General features: G+C 40.9%; 1 protein-coding gene across 4 annotated transcripts in view; it reads left to right on the top strand.

Moving 5' to 3' along the window:
* Positions 1–24,909, top strand: part of Col24a1 (collagen type XXIV alpha 1 chain) — a 261,191-nt gene that overhangs the window by 155,533 nt on the left and 80,749 nt on the right. For all 4 annotated transcript variants that reach the window (XM_021233967.2, XM_040751646.1, XM_021233968.2 and 1 more), the window contains 6 exons: positions 328–381; positions 7,140–7,193; positions 13,455–13,508; positions 13,883–13,936; positions 15,181–15,234; positions 16,171–16,278. In XM_021233967.2, the coding sequence (XP_021089626.2) occupies positions 328–381; positions 7,140–7,193; positions 13,455–13,508; positions 13,883–13,936; positions 15,181–15,234; positions 16,171–16,278 (378 nt within the window). The remainder of the gene's footprint in view (positions 1–327; positions 382–7,139; positions 7,194–13,454; positions 13,509–13,882; positions 13,937–15,180; positions 15,235–16,170; positions 16,279–24,909) is intronic.

Here is a 24,909-nt window from a genome sequence, read left to right as displayed (position 1 = left end):
AGACACAAAAGAACTGGTATCGTATGGGGTCTCTTACAGTAATTACCTAGACAGTTAAATTCATAGACGCAAAAGTAGTTACAGGGAACCGGGAAAGTGCCAATAAGAATAAATGAGTTATTAGCAGGGTTTAACTAGGAAGACAAAAAGGTTCTGAAGGTGGATGGGGATGGTTGATAAACATTGTGGATCTACTTAATGCTGAAGAATTATATTCTTAGTTGTGGTTATGGTAAATCATATATATTATAAGAAAAAGAAAAATTAAGGAATGCAGAGAAAAAAACCCTACCTCCTCTTCTACAAATTTCTCATTTGTTTGTCCAGGGCTTACAAGGACTCCCTGGCAGCCCAGGAGACAGGGGCCCTGCTGGAGAACCAGTGAGTTTCTTTTTGCTCTTCTAATTGTGGCTTTCTTATAAAGTATATTTACTTTCCACAACTGTTCACCTGCAATGCTGTGAGTGGCCTGCTTTAGAAACAGTATCGACCCTAGATAGCAAAGACAAACTCTATAAATTGGATGTTTTACTCTACTGCAGGATACAAACACATATATGTGTATATAAGTGTACCTGTGTTGCTATAGTTTTCACTACCTTTATGGCTTCATGTAGCCAAATCTGGTGCTTTTTCTCTTATGATACTTTTTCTCTGTGCCTATCAAGAGGGCGTGTTTCTGCTTTTGAGAAAAGAAAACTTTGCTTTAGTGATTTCAGGAATGATCTTTCTGCATGGCCCGCTGTTATTACACACAATCACCAGCTTCATGATGAAGGCCACGTAGCGAAGCCAGTCTCTATATCTGATTGGCCCAAACACATAAATGTGGCAGAAATGCCATTACATCAACAATACAAAAACATATTCCACAGTTCCACAGCTATGCTTCAGTTCTGGAGTTTCCATGGAAAGTGCTCTATGCAAAGGAAAGATTTGGATACAGTTGTCCCTCACAACTTAGGCTTTTTACCAATGAAGTCATTCTGTCGGGCAGTCATGTCAGATTGCTGGAATGTGTTTCTGGGATTCACAATACAATGAAGTCTTTTGAACCACTGGGTTGATATTATCACCAGTTGACACAAAGGTTTACAGGTGGCCTTGGTGTAATTAATTTAGATAGTAACAAGTGGAAAAAGTTACCAAAGGGTTTACACTTAACCTATGAGATAAGCTCACTGAACAGTAAGGGTTCACAATATGTTTAATTCTTGCCTGATACATATCTAAGACGTGACATTGACTTTCCATAACTAAGCCTTTGGTTTGCTCTCTGTTTTATGTGCCTCCATCTGCTATGCCATCACTAATGTTTATTTGACCTGAAATAGTACAGTCCTGCTTTGCACAGCTTCCTTAACTATCTGAGCTCCATGAGCTCCTGGGAGCCGGGGACTATTCCTGTTACCTTTTTATCTTCTTTCCTGATGTGGTGCCCAGCATAGTCTATTTGCCCAAAGTGTGTTTGTTAAACTGAATAAACCAAAGGCCTTGCCCAAAGGTGTCATTGACGCAGTAAGTTGCATTACACTGGGGAAATGAAATGAAGACTGATGGGATTTTATTAGACAAGTGTGTCAGTCCATCCATGGCCATAGTGGAAGCAAAAGTTTAGGATTTAAGTAAGGGAAGACTTGTTACTTAAAATGGATGCAAGAGAAGACTTGATAACAAAATGACTTCATAGTGCTTAAAATGTTGATGTGAAGGTCAATGTCATAGGACTGACAAATAAGATGGAAACCAAATTATGATAGCTTAGTAGCTTTTGTGTCATATATTGGAACTAAGAGTCAATCATAGAAATGAATGAAATTGGTAAAACGAGAATGGCACAAAGAATTAAATGTATTTTACATTTTGACAATAATATGAGAACTGCAACCCTTCCATATGCAAATTTAAAACTTTTTCTTCTTGGAAGGCAAGAATGTCTATTGCATAGATCAACTTTCTTTGATTCAGTCAACAAAAAAGTTACTAAGAATTTGCTCTTGGTGTTTTAACAGTAAGCACGATGTTTCCAGTCTTGTGATAGAAGAATGTATTGATTAGGTGATTACATAAATAGGCCGATAATTATAAACTGAGATAGATCTTAGAAAGTGCAGTCAGAACTCGATACCCCTGGGGAAGCAGTTCAATACTCTGCACACAGACAGTCTGTGGATGCTCAAAACCCTCATACAAAATGGAGTCTTGTCTTTTGTCACCTGCCCAATTCCTCATGTGTATTTCAAATCATCTCTGGACTGCTTATAATGCATAATAAGATATAAACCTATATACATAATCACTACAGTATATTGCTTAAGGAATATTGGGGAGAAAAGGTCTGTGCATGTTCACTATAGACATTTTTAAGGATTTTCTTCTTTCTGTACTTGGCTGAGTCCATGAGGAAGAAGGGATAAAGAAGATTAACTGTGTAGGAGTTCAGATCTAGAGGGTTGATGATACAAATAAGCTGTCACAATCTAGACACTCCAGAAAGTTTCCCTGAGCAGAGCCATGTGATATGAGAGGAGAGAAATAGTTATTTGAGCCAAGATGAGAAAATTTTGTTCCAGAAGTGGAGGACAGCAACGTGACTGTGACAGTTGGACAGAGAGCAGGGACAGTGCAAGAGCAGAAAGGACATGCTGCCACACACAGAGCTCTACGGGCCCTGTTCCAAGGGATTTGTATAGTTATCCTAAGAATAAATGGACAGCACCAAGGGGAAAGAACCATGATCAGGTTACTGTCTGATAAATATTATCAAACCAAGCAGTAGGAGTCAAGAGCCAAGATCCAGATAAGATGCAGCCAAAAGTCTATGATAAGCAGTCAAGAAAGAAGTGGAGAGAAGGAAAAGATTCCAAAGATGTTAAGAGCAGTAGGAGAAACTCAAGTGTTCTGAAGTGTTATTCCTGAGTGTCTGGCTTCCTGCATTAAATATAATTTATTGAAACAAGGAAACATTGGGCTGGAGAACTGAAGATTACAATTGAGGGATGAATTTGAGATGCCTTTGAGAAATGTTACATTGGCTGTTGGATTCAGATCAGAGGAATACACTGAAGTTATAAATGTGAGAGTTGGGGCTAAAGAGATGGCTTGTAAGTTAAGAGAACTTGCTGCTCTTGAACAGGACTCAAGTTTGTTTCCCAACCACCTGTAAATTCAACTCCAGGGGATCCTATGCCTTCTTCCAGCCTCCAAAGGCACCGGGCATGCATGTGGTTCACATACACGTATGTAGGCATGCACTCACACACACAAAGACAGCATTGTTTGGAGACATAAGTGCCATAGCATGAAGATAGTAGAGAAGAGAGAAAATAAAATGCCTTTTGAAGGACATAGTGGGACCAGCAAGATGACTCGGTGGCTATAGTGCTTGCTGCTAAGTCTGGCCACCTGAGTCTGACCCCTGGGACACACATGGTGGAAGGAGAGAGAAGTTATTCCTGTGTGCCACCCTCTGACTTCCGTCTCTGCTTTGTGGCTAGTGACCCCCCCATACACAATATGTGAATGATGGATAGACAGACAGACAGAAAGACAGACAGACAGACAGCATGAGAACTGAGCTTAGTCTCAGTGTTCCTTTTATTCTGCAGAAGGGAATGTTTTATTCTACAGAACAGAAAATGTTTCAAAGATCTGAACATAAGAGTTGGGTTTTATAGACAGAAACAAAGAGCAAACGAGGCCTGAGAACTTCACAAAGTCAGGTGAAGCAGACAGTCAGAGGAAAGACATGACACCCAGTCATGGCCAAGCAACCCTTTGGTAGGGACTACAGCTGGAGCATCAACAATGACGGAAAGTGTCTGATTTGGAAATTCGCATCCCTCCTTGAGTTCCCAGAAGGCCAGATTGTGGCTTCCCCTTGGTTCAGCGTTGTAGCTCTGTAGCATTTGTGTGTTCATTCTGTTCCATTGGGGCTTAATGAGAAGTCTTAGTCCCAAACAATGGCCTCCTCTGACTGTGCTTGTAGTGGATTTAAGGCTAGAGGTAAATTTTTAAAATTTCAAAATGTTGGTAGAAAAGGATAAGAATGCAGGAAGGAAGGGAGGAAGGGAGGAAGGAAGGGAGGAAGGGAGGAAGGAAAGAAGTAAGGAAGGGAGGGAGGGAGGGAGGGAGGGAGGGAGGGAGGGAGGGAGGGAGGGAGGGAGGGAGGGAAGGAGGAAGGTAGGGAGGGAGGGAGGAAGGAAGGGAGGAAGGGGCAAAAGAAATGAAGCTTCCAGTCCAGTCAGTGTCTTGTAAATCAAGTGCCTCTACAACAGCCACACTATGTGTGACTGCTTCCAAGTGTGACAGAAATGTTGAATAGTTGAGACAAAAATACATGTGACCCACAAACCCAAAATACCAGCTGTCTCTTCAGGAAAGGTTTGGTGCCCGTCCACCTTTGATTTCATTTGGTCATTCGGGTCCTCTGCTGTTCTCTTTACCTTTGCTTAATTCTGCGGTGGCAAATGAGTGTAGTAACAAGGTCTGTGGTTAATTTAATGCCAATGTCCAGGAATTGAGACATTTTTGTATAAAAAGAGTAAATTTCTATAGATTCCAAGAGAAAAAAACTAAACCTCCATTTAACAACATAATACACTTTCTTTTGAAGCTCACATAAAACATTCCCCAGGATAGACCATAGTGTAGGCTAAAATATACATCCTCACAAATTTCAAAGTATAAACATAGTATCACGTCTGCTCACAGACCACAGCAGAATTAAATTGAAAATAGAAACATGCTGAAAAATCCCAAATTTTCAGGATATTTAAAAACACACAGCTAAATGATATAGTGTTAAAAATGAAATCCCATTCCAGCACCAAGATTCAGTACATAAGAGGGGACAAGGGGGCAAACCTGATGACCTCAGTTCAGTTCTTGGAACCCACAGCGCAAGAAGAAAGCCAACTCCTTCTAATTGTCCTCTAGCCTCTGCAAGAGCATTGTGCTACACACACACACACACACACACACACACATACACACACACACACACACACACACACACACACACACCAATGATGATGAAATAAAACTCAGAAGAAAAGCTTTCAGATATCTTAACTAACTTAAAAGTGAAAATACAGCCTAAACATTTGTGAACAGAAGGAAACTTGTAACATAAAATTTAAAAGAAATATTAGATGAACTAGAGAGACGGCTCAACAGTTAAGAGCACTGACTGTTCTTCCAGAGGACCCAAGTTCACTTTCCATCACCCACATGGCAGTTCACAACCATCTGTAACTACATTCCTAGGGGATCTGACACCTTCGCACAAGCATGCATGCAGGCAAAGTATCAACACACATCAAATAAAAAATAAATGCATCATTTTTTTAATTTTAGAAAAGAAATGTTAGAAAGGCAAATGGTTTCAAATAAACCATCTAAGCTTCCAATTATAAATAAGAAAATTAACTATAGAGTAATCATAATAAAGTAAATAATAAAATAAAAGCCAAAAGCTAATTTTAAAATCAATTAACCCAAACTCTTGTTCTTATTTTTAAAAAAAGGAGAACAAATTCCTCAACCCATGGGCAGAATAATCAAAACAATAATAAGAAAACACAAATCACTGATGTCAGACACAAGAGATAGTCCATTACTACTGATAACATGCAAATTAAAAGGATGAACAGCTCATACATCCACAAACTCTGTAACTTAGATATGATTAACCAGCTACTTAATAGACTATTTTAACAAAAATCACTTAAAAACTGATCATTTGAATAAGTATATTGGATAACCACTTAAATAAATAACCAATAACTTTCCAAAACAGAAAGCCCTAGCCCTGGGTGATCTCCTTGACAACATCTAATAAACACTTAGCAAACAAATGGGTATTATCTGTATCCTGAGACGGGAGCTGGAAGTAGTGATGACTTCTTCCTGGATCCTTCCAGGAGGCCAGTATTGTCCCAGGACCAAGAGACATACACATTACAGGAAAGGACACAGACCAGTGTCACTCAGGAACATAGGTATGGAGTCCTCAGCACAATGTCAGATCAGATGTAGCACTATGTATTGCACAATGTTAGATCAGTTGTAATACCATGTACAAAATCATGACCAGGCAGGATTTATTCCAGGCATGCAAAGGGAGTTTAACATTCAACAACTTATGTAATCTATCACCTTAGTAGTCTGAAGAAGAAAATACAGTGTTATAAATACATCCAGGCAAATTATTTGACAAATTCCCATTCCCGCTCATGGTAGAAAATAAAATACAGATTCAGAAACTTTGGATAGAGGGGAAATCCCTAAGCTTTGTGAAGAACATGTGCTGGGGAAACACCTTAAAATCAGAAGAATGGATATATTTTCTTACATTCATGTATTTGGCAAAAAAAAAAAGAATGAGAAGGAAAAGAGTCAGCAAGTTAAAATATTCCTGTGAAAACCACAAGTGCACACTTTCCTTTAAAATATTTTTGTTTGTCACATATTTGCAATGGTTATTAAGTAGATTGTCATGCATATTAATAAAATGCATTGTGAAAGCTCTTAGCACATGTTATGAGTTCATTTTGTTGCTGTGCTAGAACATTCTAACAAGAAGCGTCTTAGAGGGAGAGAGGGTTTATCTCAACTATGGAATGCAGGTGCAGTATATCATTGAGGGAGGGCAGGGAAGGGCAGGGCATGGAAGCAGAAACCATGGAAAATTCTGTTTGCTGATTCCATTATAAGTTTATGCTCAGCTCACCTTTTTGTAACGCCTTGGACCACCTGCCTAGGGAATGGTGCTGCCCACAATAGACTGAGTGCTCCCTTATCAACCAAAAACCAAGACAGTCTCCTACAGATAAGCTCACAATTAAATATAACTAGGGGAGCACAATATTTCATAATTATTAGGTATTTGATGTTTGCTAAAAGAATGAGTGAATTAGAGAATAAAATGGAATAGTGCCCTCTATTTTTATTTTGAACAGAAGCATAGTTTAACATCATTTATGAAACAATGGAGATGTATCAACTAAAGTTATTTTATTTATATAGAGAATAAAGTAATATGCCAGCCAATACTATTCATTAAAATGAAACTGAGATGCAGTGTTCATTGAAAAAGTAAACTTTGATTCTCATACCTTCAATTTATTTGACTATAGGGAGCACGAGGACTGCCTGGTGATGCTGGACTTCCTGGAGAGATGGGTGTGGAGGTAACATTTTATGATTCATTCTAATCTTTGATTCAATGTGTTTTTACAAAACAAGGTAGATTAACTATATTAAGTAGATGTCATGAAGAATAATTTTATAGTGTTTTCTTTTATATTTTCTATAACCCTAAAACTACAAATGACAGAAATGATGTGTAAAGGTAGTTTCATACATGTAAAGTTCTCCTCTAAGAATTAGTCCACTGAAATGATTAAACAAAGAGTGAATAAAGACCCCCCCTTGTGAGAACTGACTTGATAGCTCTTCATTCTAAGAGGCAACTTCCTTTAGAGAATGGGGACTTTTGAAGTCATCCTACTTACTATAACATTTGGAATAATAAACTGCATTTGTTATAATTATGAAATCCAATCACTTCATTTCTGTTTCACACTCTAGTAGTAAAACTATATGTTACCCAACTTCCCTGGCATCTGTGAAAGTTCTCTCTCTCTCTCTCTCCCTCTCCCTCTCTCTCTGTCTTTCTCTCTCTCTTTCCCTCTCTCTCCCTCTCCCTCTCTCTCTGTCTGTCTCTCTGTCTCTCTCTCTGTCTGTCTCTCTGTCTCTCTCTCTCTTGCTCCCTCTCTCTCGCTCCCTCTCTCTCGCTCCCTCTCTTGCTCTCTCCCTCTCCCTCTACTCCTCTCTCTCTCTTTCTTCCTCACTTTATCTTCTCATTGGCCTTTCTCAGGTTCATATGAAACTGCCCCTCCACTTCCTTGGTTTCGCTCTGACTCATGCCTCTCTTCTTACACTACTTATTGACATCCTGACAACGTTTTATGTATCCACCTAGGTATCCCACTAATGTCTCAAATGCAGAATCTGTGCACTCTTATTCTTCATTTTCTGTACATGAAGCCCATCGCTTTCCTCACTGAGAGATGCCACAGCCTCCCTAAGCTACTCCTACCTCACCCTCTTCTTACCTTCTCTCTTTGAACAAGCCCTCGCTGCCTCCTGTCCACCCTTCTCTCCACCTTTATGCCATGTCTCCTCCAACTCCCCTCAGACCCTCAGCCACTCATCGCCAGCTTCTCTTTATTGCATCGTTCTTGAAATATTTTAAGAGTTGCATAACCTTTACAATAAACATTCATTTCTTTTTTAAAATTTCTATGAACTTTATTATAAAAAATCTTGCTTTTAATTTAAATAAAAATTAATTTTAAAAACTTGCAAATAAGAAAAAATCGTACACCAAAGTAACCAATTAAAAAAATAAAGTTCTATATGGTCTACTTTTGCAGACCTGTTCTTTATTAATTACTTTCTATAAGAAGTTATTCTGTTACTAGGCTTGGCGACCTAGTTCCCGATCCTCAACTATTCCATGCCTCTGACTATACACTTGTCTAGAGATGAGCCATGCCTTTGAAAATACACTTATCTAGAGATGCAAGAATGCAGTTAAGGTCACTGATTCCTTTGCAAACTAATAATCTATTTCAGAGTAAATTCAACATCAGCACTCGTAATGCAGATATTGAAAGGGAAATAAAGGAACAAAGCAATTGCTGCTTTACCCTACCTGGGGAGAATAAGATAAGACATGAATATGGAAGCATAAAAAATGAGACTGACTTGGAGAGATAAGAATGCATGGGACATAATCTAACCACAATAAAGGCAATGTACAGCAAGCCAATAGCCAACATCAAATTAAATGGAGAGAAACATAAAGCAATTCCACTAAAATCAGGAACAAGACAAAGCTGTCCACTCATGCCATAGCCATTCAATATAGTACTTGAAGTTCTATCTAGAGCAATAAAACAACTAAAGGAGATCAAGGGGATACAAATTGAGAGGAAGAAGTTAAAGTATTACTAATTGCAGACAGTATGATAGTGTATGTAAGTGACTCAAATAATTCTACCAGGGAACTACTACAGTTCAGCAAAGTGGCTGAATATAAGATCAACTAAAAAACAAAATCAGTAGCCCTTCTATGATGAACTTAATGATGAACTGTTAAAGAAAGAAATCAAGGAAACAAAGCCCTTCAAAATTACCTCAAATAATATAATATCTTGGTATAATTCTAACCAAGCATGTGAAAGATCTGTATGACAAAAACTTTAAGTCTTTGAAGAAAGAAATTGAACAACATACTAGAAGATGGAAATACCTCCCATTCATGTGAATCAGTAGGATTAGCAGTAAAAATGGCCATCTTACCAAAAACCACCTACAGATTCAATGCAATCCCCATCAAAATCCCAACACAGTTCTTTATAATCCTAGAAAGAACAATACTCAACTTCATATGGAAAAACAAAAAACTCAGGATAGCTATACAATGGATTATTACTCAGATGTTAAAAAACAATAGCATCATGAACTATTCAGGCCAATGAATGAAATTAGAAGAAAATCATCCTGAATGAGGTAACCCAGACTCAGAAAGACAAGCATGGATGCACTCACTTATAAGTAGATATTAGCTGTGAAGTAAAGGACAACCAGGCTGCAATCCACAGACCACAGAAGCTAAGTAACAAGGAGAGCACAAGTGGGGGGACCCTTGGATCTCCCTGGGAAGGGGAAATAGAATGGATTTCTTGGGTGGACCTGGGGCGGGTGGGGATGGTAACAGGAGGTCAGGTGGGGGGAGGGACTGGAGGAAGAGAGTATTAGAAGAGATGACTAGAAATGGGGGGGTTACAGTGAGGTAGAAATCTATTGCAATGGAAACTCCCAGGAATCCACAAGGGTTATCCCAGCCAGGACTCCTAGTGATAGTGGATACACAGCCTGAACTGGTCATCTCCTATAACTAAGCAAGACCCCAGTGAAGGAATTGGGACACCAACCCAGGCACGTAACCTTGGACCTACAATTTGTCTTGCCTACAAGATATTCTGCGACAAAGGTGGGACAGAAATTGTGGGAATGGCCAATCAATGACTGGTACAGCCTGATTCCCATGGCATGAGAGGGAGCACACCTCTGACACTGCCTGGAGTGCCAGGACCTAGAAGCTGGATAGCCCAGAGATCTAGGATAGAACCAAACATGACTTGCAAAGGAAAAAAAAAGTCAATGAAATGATTCCTAATGATACTCTACTCATTGGTGCCTAGCCCTGTTGTCTTCAGAGAGGCTTCACCCAGCAACTGATGGAAACAGGTGCAGAAACCCACAACCAAACATTAAGTGGAGCTTGGGAAACCCTGCAAAAGAGTGGGAGAGGGGATTATAGGAGCCAGAGGAGTAAAGGACACCACATGAAAACCTACACAATCAACTAAGTAGAGGGTCTCACAGAGATTGAACCAACAACCGTGGAGCTTCCGTGGACTGACATAGGCCCTCTGCATATATGTGACAGTTGTGTAGCTTGGTGCTCTTGTGGGACTCCTCACAGTGGGAGCAGGGGCTGTCGCTGACTCCTTTGCTGGTCTTTGGGTCCTTATGCCTCATACTGGGTTGCCTTGCCCAGCCCTAATACAAGGGGAGGTGCCTCGTCTCTCTGCAACTTGACATGGAGTTTGGTTGATAGCCACAAGAGGCCTGACCTTTTCTGAATAGAAATGGAAGTGTGGGTAGCAGGGTTGGAGGGGGCGCTGGGAGAAGAGGAGAGAGGGGACTTTGTAGATGGGATGTAAAAAAATAGTTTTAAAAATCATTTAAATAATAAGGGAGGTTTAAGGAATGAGAAAGGGTCTTTAGTGATAAGAGAAAGGGCACTACGGATGAGAGAATCCCAGGAAGAAGGATGGAAAATCTGTGGAGCTGTGTGGGATTTTGATGCTTCCTGTCACAAGAGAATGGTAACAGATTAGAGGAAAACCATGAGAAATCTTGTGTACTCTATTAAAAAGCTTGAACTTTTTGTCTTGGGCTATTACAAGATTATATAAACAAGACAGCGATGAAATCAGAACCATATTTTGGAAAGCTAATCCTAGTAGCTGAATGAGAGATGTTTTTCAGCAAATGTAACTAAGGATAGATCTACCAATTAAGAGATTGTTGAAGATGGTCACAGTGGCACAAGAGAAACAGTGATCTCCAGACGTGAGACCCTGTCTAAAAGAAAGGAAGGAAGAGAGAGAGGAGCAGGAAGGGAGGAAGGGAGGGAGGGGCAGGAAGGGAGGAAGGGAGGGGGGGCAGAAAGGGAGGAGGATATGGAGGGAGGGGAGAGTACAAGGCACCAAGGAGGCCAGGGATCCAAAGTGATGGATGGACGCGCACAGATACCTGTTACATAAATCCTGCAGCTTCTTCATATGTGTCACTCGGAAAGCAAAGCAGAAGGGGAAATCAGATCATTCTGACATTCCTAGGTTACGAGACAGACGCGGTGGTGTTTTCCCTGCGTCTGGAAGAAGGCTGTGAGGGGACAAAGGCCACAGTTGCTTGTCCACCCTAGGCTAAAGCTTACACACAGCAGAGCTGGCTTAGATCTGCCCTGAAGATGATGCTTAGGCCAGTGCCGTGCCAACCCGAGCCTAAGGAAAGCCGAGTGCCGAATCCCACAGCTCACTTTTAAGAGAGGAGACACGATTGTGTTGTGATGAGGATGGAATGCGTGGGGGGCCTCACTTTTAAGAGAGGAGACACGATTGTGTTGTGATGAGGATGTGGAGTGTGTGGCGCCGGTGATCTGAGGAAAACACGGTGGCTTTGTACAGTGCCTGGAGGCGGGGGAGAGAGTGCCCACTAGTGAGTAAAAGAGGAAACGTGTCTCGCTGCGAGGCACACTGAGGACGACCCTGGCTTTGATGACACGTGGCCACTGAAGTGTGCTCATGCGGCTAGCAGTAGTTACGCACTCTGGTCCTCCCACGGATTTGACAGCTTCATGAGGTAGATCCAGTTATTCCCCCATTGTGCAGATGAAGAAACTAAGGCATGCAAAAGATCACTAGCTAAGAGAAATGTCAGTCTCAGGTCCAAACACAGGCACTCTGCCTCCACATTCTCAGTCATGGAAGTAAACACCAAGGAGCCAAAAACACTGAAAGCCTAATTTCCTCTAATCAGTGGAACTGGACTTTTCATTATCTTCCCATCTCTTCTATTGCGTCTGGACTTTTTATTTTATTTTACTTTGAAAAACAGTAACCGTGGATTGCAGGGGTTTTATGAGGGGAAAAAAACTGAACTTACTCCCATCTAAAACACTATTAGATAATGTGAACAACATATTAATTTCTAAAAATTACAAAAAGTCCAATCTATGCACCAGAAATTTTGAAAATTTTTTCTGAAAGGAAAGCGAGAAGATTAGAAAAAAGCTCCACTCTAAGCTAAAGAGCCGTTGGCCATTGCTAGCTTCAGGGAGAAGGAGAGACAGTTTTTTCTAAGATTATTGCCCTTGGTAAGTCAGCTTCTCTCCAATAGAATACCACACATCTGAGAAAATTGGGGCAGAGCTAATTGGTCTCGATGAATACGATCAACACATACACAAAGCTCCCCACCAGCTAACAAAGAGGATGTAAAGAGAGGAGACTGAGGGGAGCACATGGAGGATACTCATACTTCCGAGAGAAAAATAACACAACAGCTGCTGCTGAAGCTTCAGACCTCGAAGGAGCCAAAGACTGCAAATAAGTGTATGCTTTCAAAGTCAAAGTAATCAAAAGGTCACCCAACAAAGCTAGACACATCAAGAAAGAAAAGTGGGAAAATAATTCGGAATATACATCTCTTTTTCAGTGTGACAACCTCATCATTAATTTATATGATATATTTTATTTATTTATTTTTGGTTTTTCGAGACAGGGTTTCTCTGTATTGTTTTGGAGACTATCGGTCCAGCCCAGCCTTGAACTCACAGAGATCCGCCTGCCTCTGCCTCCCAAGTGCTGGGATTAAAGGCGTGCGCCACCACCGCCCGGCTGATATATTTTATTTTTTAAAAATAAAAAAGTCAATTGATCTTGAGGAACTGGGTTTCGATGGCCACAGGAGGAAGGGATGTGACGACCAGAAGTGGGGAAACGTCTCTGAATCTCGGGATAGATAATTCCAACCTGTAGGAAGTAGATTATTTCATATCCTCTAAGGCCTCAAAGATGAAGGGCTGGGGGAGAAATATTCTTTACTGTCCTGGTCTCGAGTGAATCTCTTTTTGACATTTAAACTGTTAAAAGAATCCCAGAAATTATCCATCTTAAGCTTTGAAGTGTGTGTGGAGGCAGTGAAAAACCCTCTTCTGCACACAGACTCTTACGTTCGAGACAAAACTCAAGCCGCTTTCACATGGGGTTGGCACAGCCTTTGGAACATGTCCAATATTTCTCTTTTAGGGACCTCCAGGTACTGAGGGAGAATCTGGCCTGCAAGGTGAACCAGGTGCTAAGGTAACCACCCTGAAGTATGAGAGAGAGGTCCATCTCTAACTTAACTCCCACACTTGCCCCAGCTTGACAAACAGCATCTTTTTCTCTGGAGAGGGCAAGGTTGAGACAGGGTCTCACTGTGCTGTCCTCACTGAACTGGAACTCACTGTGTAGACCAGGCTGGCCTCTAACTCAAAGGGATCCACCATCTGCTTCCCAAAGTGCTGGGATTAAAGGTGTGTGCCCCCACTATACCCGGTGATAAACATGTTCTTGAAGGCAGATGAAGGCCATCAGAAAAGACAGTAGTTTGGATGATGTCCCTTATAATAATCACTCCATGAGTAGAAGGGCAACTTGAGGGGAAAATCTTAGCCTGCCCTTTGTCTCTTCAGGGAGATGTTGGACCTACCGGCAACACCGGAGTGACTGGAGAGCCAGGGTTACGTGTGAGTACCTACGATAAACAAACTTAATCTACTGATCTACTTGCTTGGGGGAGGAAGAACTCAAAATTTAGCTACCTTAGACACATCAAAAAGTAGAGTAATAAGCCTTTCAAATGTACTACAAAATGTTTCATGAATTTAACAATTACACACTAAGCCCTATTTGCATTCTAAGTTAGGCATTTAGAATCCTAAGTGACTTTTTCAAAACCAGGTGTGCTCTGATGAGCCTTGCCAAAAATGTGTAGTCAAATGATTACCGCTTGGTGTTGCATGAAGAAGAAATTCACAAATCATTGGTCATCACTTCAGTGCATTTTCTAACTTAACAGGCAGATAAAAGATTGAAATGTAATGTTCATTTTAAAAAACCACCCTAGGGCCATATGAAGCTAATGAGATGCAAGGAAATTTTTATGAGTAATTGTAATTTGGTATCTTAGAAAAGTTATGATAATATAGATGGGCTTTAAGTTGGGGTAAGTTTTATTCCAAAATAACAATGTTTTAAATAATTTTTAAAAGTCCTTGTTCACTAACAGATAAAGTAGGAAGATTTATTTTTTGTACCTGGTTTGTGGATTTGCATTTTACCTTTGGGGGTGGGTAGTAGGGATCAGCTTAATACAGGAGTCATTAATGGGAATGATGTACTATTAACTAGTAGTATTTAATACACTTCAACTTACTTATAAAGAGAGCAACACTGCCATAACAGCTTCGTAAGCTATAGTTTGTGTTTTTGCAAACTTCATATCTCAAAGGCAGCTTATCTATGTGACTTGGCCATGCTTTTTGCCTCTCTGAAGGAAGAAAATACAGAAAGTCTGGTGAAATGATCATGACTGAATTTTGTTATATGAGCCCATGTAAGGTCATTACCTCAAGGAACCACATTTCATGCAATGGAAGTGTTTACATTCTTTATTGTCAAAAGCATGTTCTAGCTATATTAATTTCCAGGCTGCAGATGAATGTGGTATCTTTAATTATCTAAAATATATTAGTATTCCAGAAGCATATCTGAATTTACAACTTTGGCTATCTTGGGTACCTCCAGAGCTCTTCCAAGGCAAATCAAACCATGCTTATTATATGGCCAGACCTTCTTTGGGGATAAGGCTGAAATAGAAATTAACAACTGCAAAGTAGCCACTTCCTATTCCTTCTAGGAACCAAATGTAAAAGAAGATCAATGAGAGCCAAAAACTTAATCTTGCTTTTTCTGCTACAAAATAAAACAGGGTGAACCGGGAGCCCCTGGAGAAGAAGGTCTGCACGGAAAAGATGGATTGAAGGTAAACTATACATACTGAAACAATGTCTCATGTATCCAAGTCTAGCCCCAACCTCACAATATATCCTGAGGATGACTTGAACTTTGGATCCTCCTGCCAGTGACTCCCAAGTTCTGGTATTATAGGTTTTGGCCAATGCCAAACCACCACCACTCCTACCCACCCCACCACCCACCCCACCACCCACCCCACCACCCACCCCACCACCCACCCCACCACCCACCCCACCACCCCCAGGCAACATGTGTATTAGATGAACACTGTAGCACTGAGCTACATTCTCAGCCCTAAGCTATCATTTTGCAGAGATTCACAGCTAAGCTCTGAGCCAAACTCCTGGAATCCAGTTGTAGAGAGGGCAGAGCAATGAGCAAAGACCATGCTGGGGAAACCCACAGAAACAGCTGATCTGAGCAAGTGGGAGTTCACAGACCCCAGTCTGGCAGCTGGGGAACCAGCATAGGACCTAACCAGACCCCCTGAATATGGGTGATAGTTGGGGGGCCTGGGACAGCCCATGGGCTCTCTGGAAGTGAAACCAGTATTTATCCCTAGAGCACAAATGGGCTTTGGGGGTCCTTTCCCTATAGAGGGATACTCTCCCAGCCTAGATACATGGGTTAGGACCTAGGTCCTGCCCCAAATGATGTGACAGACTTTGATAATCCCCCATGAGAGGCCTCACCCTCTCTGAGGAGTAGATAGGGGTTGGGATGGGGAATTGGTGGGGGGAATGGGAGGATGGGAGGAAGAAGGAACTAGGATTGGTACATAAAATAAGATCATTTTTAATTTAAATAAAAATTAATTTTAGAAAAGAAATGTTTAAAATATCAGGATTAATTACCTTTTGTGTGTCAAATGAAAATATACTTATTACATGACATAATTATTTCGCCACATTTTTAAAAGTAAACCCCTCTCATTGGGTTCCAGGGGGCTCCGGGAGGAAGCGGACTTCCGGGACAGGATGGAGACAAAGGGGAGATGGGATCACCAGGAACAACAGGGCCCTGGGGTGCAGCAGGTCAAATGGGTCTTCCAGTAAGTACCGCCGGGTTCGCTTAACTCAGTGTCACATGTACAGGTAAACACATGGACGAATGCCGTACACCCACAAGCATACGCATGCATGCACAGACACATGTACACGCTCCCACACACACACTTTAACCTTTTATATCTACAGGGTGACTGGAGATGCTGAGCTATGTCTTAAATGAATGACAAAGCAAGATGCCAGTTGTCCTCAGATGTAAAAGGGGAAAGACACCTTTTCATAAACAGTTGAACTTCTGTCATGAAGCTTCTGTCGGGGGAGAGTCCTCCATTGTCTCAGGGTTAGTTTACGTAAATATCCTGTGTCTTTGTTCACAGAGCCCATGTTATTACAGAGTAACATCTTAGCCCTCCAGATTAAGATTAAGCATGATTCTCTAGCAATACCTGCTCCTAAATTATATTGCTTTAAAGGAAATTCTAAATTTTATAGTTTAAAAAGTTCCTTCCCTCGAGACAAATGTAAGATGTGAATAATGAGAGCAGTTTTAGAGGATGTCTGTGACACACTTCCGCGTGAGCGTCGCAGGCTTCCGGGTAGCTGTCGGGTCAGAGCTGCCCACTTGTCTGCACGTTTAAGCAAGGGAGATCATTCTGTTTTTACTTCTCTAAGTTTCCTTAACTTCGGAGACTGTTCTTTCCTTGGTAGAGGAATTCCTACAATTCTCCTAAGCAACAAGAAAAGCTTTCCCTCTCCTCTGTGCGCTGGTGATCTTTAGCCTTTTAAAGAATCAAGGTGAGCCTTGAGCTGTGGAAGTCTTCCCGCCAGAAAGAAACTCTAGGACAGCACGTCCGTACCTCCCACTCTTGTTGGGCTCCGGTACTTCCACGTGAAGGCTCCGTAAAGACTGAGGAACTGGCCATGGGAGAATTCACCGTGCAGGCAGACGTGGCTTATGGGATTGGCCATCATCATGCGTTATTCCTGTGTGCCTCTTCACTGGCTTCTAACATGCAGACAAATAACGTCTTATCGATGGTGTAGGCGCTGCCCTAATCAGCTCAGAAAAGTTTGCCTCGGCAAGATGAAGGTGCTATCTTGAAAAAACATGACAGATACCATAAATGAAGCTCTAACTGGCTGTCTCATCACTAACAATTGTCCACCGCTATCACTGCTATCCTTTAGTGGCTGTATAAACAATGCTATAATTAATGTAACATAATAAAACATGTATTCTCCCCAAATGATAGGTGACGGCCCAAGCATGTTTCAAACTGGCGTTTAAAGAATGAGGGTAAAGGGGCTGGAGAGAGAGCTCAGCAGTTAAGAGCTCTGGCTGCTCTTGCAGAGGAGCTGGGCTTGGTTCCCAGCCCCCCACATGGAAGCTCACAGCCATTCTCTGTAACTCCATTTCCAGAGAGTTCCATGTTTTCTTCTGACCTCTGCAGGCACCAGGTGGGCATGTGACATGCGTGCATATTTGCAGGCAAAACACTTACGTACATAAATTGATTAATTAATTTTTAAAAATTTGGGTAAAGCAGAAACATCACTGTATTTAAATATCAGCATGTGGAGATTACTCTCTCCAGCTTCGCCGTCATGAGAAACGCCTATCTCTCCTCTGCCCTGATGTCTCAACGCAGCACACACAATGCCTTAAGCAACTTGAACTCACTCACCTCCCCTCATAGAATCCTCCTGACAATCTATATGTTATTACTCCTCATTTCACCAGAAAAAGAAATTCAGACTCTCAGTACTGTATCAGATGCCAAAGCTGACAGCAATTCCTTTATCCCCCGATTTCAGCATCCTGGAAAGCTCATTGAAATGCTCCCTTCAGGTCCTGGGTTCTACCTTCCTAGGGTTCTCCATAGTTTTCATTGTTTTTAGAGAACTGGCTTTTTCCATCAGCCCTAGGACCAGGTCCATACAGGAGCAAAGTAGTCAGTGCCAAGAAACTGTGATTCCTGCTCATTCTTGATGAATGGATGTTCTTCACGGCTGAGCATGTGACTTTGAGATACAGCATCTGGTTGGCATGCACAGGTGGCTTTTTTCCTCCAGCATGTGTGCACGAACACTCACACAGTATGTTTGTCCATAAGCACATATGTTCGTATATGCATGTTTTATGTATGGATAGAGACATAAACATAAAGATCGTATGTGTGTATCTCCAGTAACTTATACGTCAGCATGGACTCTCAAAATCACGAGCTTGAGCACAGGACGAAGGAGAGAAGGGTCTAAGTTCAGCACAGCATCCCCAGGTCTCTGGGGGTGATGCCATGTGACAGCTGGGGGTGGAGAGAGCAGAGATGGAACAGCCGCTCCAGACAGAGCGTGGAAAATGATAAACACAGAACCCATCTGCGTCCTAATGTCTCCCAGGACCAATTCTGCCCAGTACACATCTTCGTTACTTTTTTTTTTTTAGCAACAACACATGTGTGTTTCTTTTTTATTCTTTTTGTTGTTCTCTTTGGAATTTTAAATGCCTTTCAGTTTATAAACTCAATAAAAATACCGTGGCATATTTTTTTTCAAAAGAGTTTTATGATCCAAGGAAGTATTGCTTAATCAGGCAGCCTGATGTTGGTTTTATTTTGTACTTTTAAAATTGCTCCCTGGGCAATGTCACAAAGATGCTACCTCGGTTTCTATAAAACAAACAAGGAAAAGAGTGAAAGAAAATAATTTTTTTCTGAAAGGAAAAGAAGCCCTTCATCCTGGAAGACTGAGAATGGGATCTGTGTTGGGGAAGTGTACGAGGAAAACATCAATTGACAAATTCAAAATCCAAGCAGTTTCTTCTCTGGGCAGAAGAGAAAACATGCATATTTTATGCATGAATTCTATTCTAAAATGCTCGGTTGCCTGAATGCATATTTCTACTAGGAAAGAAACATCTGTCTAACATCTATGGTCAGTCATCCTCAGCTGAAGATTCTACCACAATGGTATCTTAGCTCTAAACACATGTGGAGCTATGAATTCCAAAGCGGAGCATATTAAAATGAGATTATGTTGTTTTATTCCTTTAGTGCAAAATTTAGTTAGACTTATTGAAACATGTTTTTTTTTATCTGTTTAAGTTAGAATGGAGAGTTTCCATGGAAAACAAACTGATTAGAAATTTGGGATTGGGGGTATTAGGTGATATTCAAGGATAAAGAATATCTAAATCTTATCACCCTAGTGTTTTGTTCTGAATTGTTTTACCCTAAGCATCATAGATACAGAAACCCTGCCCTCCACTGTTTTTAAACCGCTGGTCCCGCACTGAAGAGCTGCATTGCTGGGCAAGCCGGTCTCTGTCTTCATGCGTCCACTTCATGCGTCCACTGAGTAGAATGACAGACTGAGGCTGTGCAGAAGTTCCCAAGGCGGCTGTTACTTAGCAAGCTCCTGCTAGCCCTGCTTCCCTCATAAAAGACCCCCACCAGGCTGCTTAACATGTGACATCTGCATAGATTTCCTTTGGAAGAGAAGGCTCTTTGGCACTAAAGCAGTGTTCGTTTGGGCTGGGGAACTGCTCACCAGTTAAGAGCATAACTGCTCTTGCAGAAGACCAAGGTTCAATCCCCATGTCAGGCAGCTTGCATCCGGTAACTCTGGCTCCAGGGGAGTCTGATACCTTGGACTTCCTCGAGCATCTTGCCTCACATGCTTGTACCTACATATAGACACACACACCTAACTATAATCAAAAATGAATTCTTCAAAAAAAGCACCATTCGCTTGGATTTGTAGAGTTTTATTCAGCCTTTCAGAGTGTGATTCTACAAAACATACATATCCAGACAGTTTCTGATACTTTCTGTGATTCTAGAATTCTGTTAAGAATTGAGCATATAGAGTGGAAAATCAGTAGTGATGTCCACGATCACAAACTGCAGTCAATAGATAAGAGATCAATATAGATTGCAGTAATGCAATGATATAAATAAGTTAACAGCAAAAAATATGAGGTTTAAAATTATAAATTAACAGTGTCATGAATGAAAATAATAGATTAACACTAGGAAAGTGAATTAGTTAAGGGTGGTGCTCTAATAATTTCTGTTGCTATAGTAAAATACCCTAACCAAAAGCAACTTACGAAACAGAGGACTTGTGTTAGCTCATAATTCTACTTTACATCATGGGGGAATCAAGGACTTGGTCACATCCACGATTAAGAGCAGAGGGAATAAACCCATGGATCCTTGCTTCCTCACTTACTTGCTTGTGCTCAGCTAGCTTTCTTTATCCTTATACAGTTCAGGGTCTCATGCCTAGGGGATGTGCTACCCACAGTGGGCTGGGTCTTCCCATGTCAGTTAAGGCCAACAGGATGTGCCCACATCTGCTGAATCATCCTTGAATAGAGGTTGACTGAGCTCAGATCTGGAGTATTAAAAAGAATCTGTCATTCCAAGACCTGGGAGAAGATCCTCAGTGATTGATGGAGCACCAAGGGCAATGAGGTGGAGGCAGCTGGGCACCTTTAGAACCAGAAAGCAGCCACAGCACAATGAATAGTCGGAGGTTTCTTTCGTGTGTTTCTTCAACTTGAAGAAACAGGTAGGAAGCAGAACATGTGGGACTTTTAAAACCGTGGTAAGGAACGTAGATTTGATTCAAAGTGTGGACTAGAGGATATTGAAAGTTTTCAGGCATTGGTGAAAATCACTTCGTAAGTCCCACATTTGTTTAACACTGTGTAACACCATGAGCTGTCAAGGAATATACTAAAGGAAACAAAGAAAATACATTGAATGGGAAAGGCACGAGATTGCACTAAGGCAAGTCCAGTAGGGGAACAGTGACCTTTTCAAAGTATGCTATAGTATCATGTACCTGTGTGCACAAAATTGAGTTGGGCATGTCCTCTCACTGTACAGATAAGTTCCTAAGCCTGAATATAAAAGCTCTAACTGTAAAAGCCTTAGAGGAAATTGGGGAGTAAATCTTCATGGCTGTGGAACAGTCAGGCACTTTTTAGGTAAACTTTAAACAAAAACCATAGACAGTGACAAAAAGGTAACAGACTCCATTAAAAGTAAGAGTTTCGTACATGTTAAGTTTATCCATAGATGGATAAACTCATTTAAGAGAAAAAAATCAATGAGATACAGCACTTCTGAAAGCAAAGTAACTGCTCTCATGAAACTTCAAATTATCAAGGCAGAATCTCAAATCAGCCTGTTTTTCCACTACTCAAAATCAAGATGACTTCTGTATCAACTGGCATATATTAAATATAGAGAGGAATGCATGTGTGATGGCTTATGGGTCAGAACACTCAACGTAAGCATGGAGAGCTGGGTTCCAGTCCCCATCGTCCTTGTAAAAAAGCTGTAACCCCAACCCTGTGGGGGTGGAGACAGAGGGATCTCTGGGGCTTGATGGACATCAATCTAAATTTAGACTCAACACAAGTCAATTCATCCTCCCTAGCTCCTTCTCTCTCCTCCTTGTGGAGATGGTCTAGAATTCTGCTCACTGCTTTATGTCATATTAGCATCCCTTTACCCTCAAGCCTCAAAGTGCTGGTACTTAACTTGTAAATTGTTGAAAAAAATGGAAAAAGGAAGAAGGAACAATCTTTTGTTCATACATGCCCCCACCCCAGGCACATGAACCATTCATATTGGAAAAGGGTGAAGTCCTGGTATGAACATAGGAAAAGTATTTTAATGGTGTTTCAATGTATTGCTCCATTACAGTAGAGATGGGAGGACCAAAAAAAAAATCAGGCTTGGGGGTTGGGGGAGGGAATTTGAGAGTTGAGCTTGAGTCCATAGTTTGAGATGCCTGTTAAAAATCCAAGTATTAAAAATCTGCTTAAAGGAGGAGACGGCTTTATCTAAGATGTAAGCAGAGAGCCAGGGAAGCATGCCCCAATGAAAACAAAGTTTTAAGTATAAAAAATGTTTCAAATAAAGTAGCCAGTGACTTTGACTCTCCTGAGGTCAATTTCAGTGGCGAAAACAAAAGCCCAACTGAAGAGAGTGAGAGATTAGATCAGTGGTTAGAAGAATGAGCACAACTTTCAAAAAGTTTTACTACAACTTTTTCCTCTTCGGAAACCAGAAGCCAAGCCATAGTGGCCTGCGCCTTTAATCCCAGCACTTGGGAGGCAGAGGCAGGCAGATCTCTGTGAGTTTGAGGTCAGCCTGGTCTACAGAGTGAGTTCCAGGACAGGCTCTAAAGCAATACAAACAAACTGTCTCAAAAACAAACAAACAAAAAAACAGAAGGAGGAGGAGGAGGAGGAGGAGGAGGAGGAGGAGGAGGAGGAGGAGGAGGAGGAGGAGGAAAGAAAGAAAGAAAGAAGAAAGAAGAAGAAAGAAGAAGAAACCAGAAAAAATTACTTCTGGGAAACTTTATAAGTAATTATCTCAAGGAGTTTTAAACCTCTATGAATGGGGCTGGGGTGACCCGTTCAGGAGAAACCCTGATAGCACAGTCAGAGAGTGGGCGAAGGATGGGGTCTTGGGAATGGACCCTTATTTCTCTGTCAGAGAAAGGAGGCAGGAGCTGTGTGTAAATGAATAGCAGGTGTACATTAGGTTTAGGAAGATAACTTCAACTCCTAATTTGATTGCTACTGTATCTTAATGAGTTATGAGACAAGATTGCTAACTTGAAAATTAGGTGAGAATGGAGGTTTAAAAATAGAGATGAGTACACAATTTATCTTCAAAGAAACGCCTCAGTTACAGAGTTTGTTATCCAAGTCAACACCTTCATTTTTATCATGCCTGCCTGGCAGACCCACAAGTTTTATCCAAACTGAGCTGTTGTTGGCAGGTAAGGTCACTACTTGTCAGTGGGTATGCAGATATGTGAACTTGCTTCATCTAAAAGTACTGGTGCACCTAAAAGGTGTGCAAATTCTGTCACTCCAATGCTGGGCCAAAAGTTTAACATCTTAAAAGATTATAAATGTGAGTCCCATATCCTACAAAATTTAACACTGGAAAACAGTCACCCAATAGATGAAACAAAAACATTTATTAAAACAATATCAACACTTTCACTATTATACTTGGTAGAGAAATGTCAAAGAAATGAGCTAAGATTGACACTTCTCCTCCTTTCTTCCCATATTTCTGAGATTAATATTGATATTAATATTTTTATAAAATAGAAATACTTGTATAATAAAACAAAATAATCTATAAATTATAATTAGTAAAAATGCATCATGCAGACTATGTAGATCCACCATGGAGGGCCTCACCTCCCTGGGGATCGGAGTGGAGATTGGGTGGGGGACTGGGGTAAGGATGGTGGGGAAGGAGGGGAAAGAGAGGAAGCTGGGATTGACATGTGAAACAAACTTGTTTCTAACTTCAATAAAAAAATGTTAAAAATTCATCATGATGCCAAATGAAGCATTAATATTCAAAAATGGATTCTATGTTTCTTTACCAGCACCAGTTACTTAGAAAACTATTTCCAGGGGGGCTGGAGGGATGGCTCAGTGGTTAAGAGCACTGGCTGCTCTTCCAAAGGTCCTGAGTTCAATTCCCAGCAACCACAGGGTGGCTCCCAGCCATCCATCAAGATCTAGTGCCCCCTTCTGGCCTGCAGCCATACTTGCAGGTAGAGTACTGTATACATAATAGATAAATAAATCCGTAGGAAAAAAGAAAACAATTTCCAAGCAAATCTTTTCATTGTGATCAGCAACAAAATTAAATTCCTTGGATTAGATCTTAGCAGAATATCTATAAAGTTTTGAATATTTTTGTAATCTGAGAACAATACAACCTAAATAAAAGACCTAAATATATGGGCAAAGATTTAACATTCATAATCAGGAAGACTTACTATCATGAAATCATTTCTCTTTTAAGTCAGTTTACATTTAATACAATCTCAGTTGAAAATTCCTACAGGATTTTTTAATATAACTTGAGTGATAAAAATTAACTCACAGCTTGTACTGAAAAATTAAAGAGCCAATATTAATACAGTTTTTTTTAAAACAACCTGGGGATCATGGGGAGGGAGGTGAGAAAATAGGCCCACATGATATCAGAGCATTATTAAGGTTACCATGGTATAGTTCATTTTGTATGGTTTACAGATGTTGATAGAAAACATCCTAGAAAAAGATCTGAGTCTTTGAAACTTGATGTTTGGTCATTTGATTATGTCCATATAGAAAAATATCTCTTACACACACGCACATAAAAAAAAAACATTAGCTAAACACAAGCCAGCAATTCAACTCAAGGAGACAAAATAAAAAACTCTTGGCAAGATCACCTGCAGATGTACAGATGTACTTATTGCAACATTATCAAGTAGAAGGAAATCTAATCATTAGGAAACATGGTTAAACTGTGGCTTGATCATAGTATGGAATCCTGTAGCAGTTTAAAAGCTTAAATAAGGACACAGTGGAAAACGGCAAAAAACAAAAAACAAAAAGAGTCATAGGATGTCGGAAGTGTCAGCCGACATCAAGTGTAACCCTGCTCAAAGTTTAAAGACGCAGAATAACAGCAGACTGCGCGGGGATTGGGAAGAAGGCCATAACGCGTGAAGACGCGGGTGTGGGAAGAGCAGGGAGGAGCCCCAGACAAGGACTTCACTGCCCCTCCCTGAGAGAAGTGGGCTTGTACTTCACCCGAGTTCCGTGTGTGAGTGCTGGTCTCTCTTTATCC

This window comes from Mesocricetus auratus, unplaced genomic scaffold, assembly GCF_017639785.1.
Source record: "Mesocricetus auratus isolate SY011 unplaced genomic scaffold, BCM_Maur_2.0 Super-Scaffold_100009, whole genome shotgun sequence".
NCBI lineage: Eukaryota > Metazoa > Chordata > Mammalia > Rodentia > Cricetidae > Mesocricetus > Mesocricetus auratus.
Note: the sequence above shows the minus strand (reverse complement) of the source record. Positions and strands in the feature narration are given on the sequence as shown.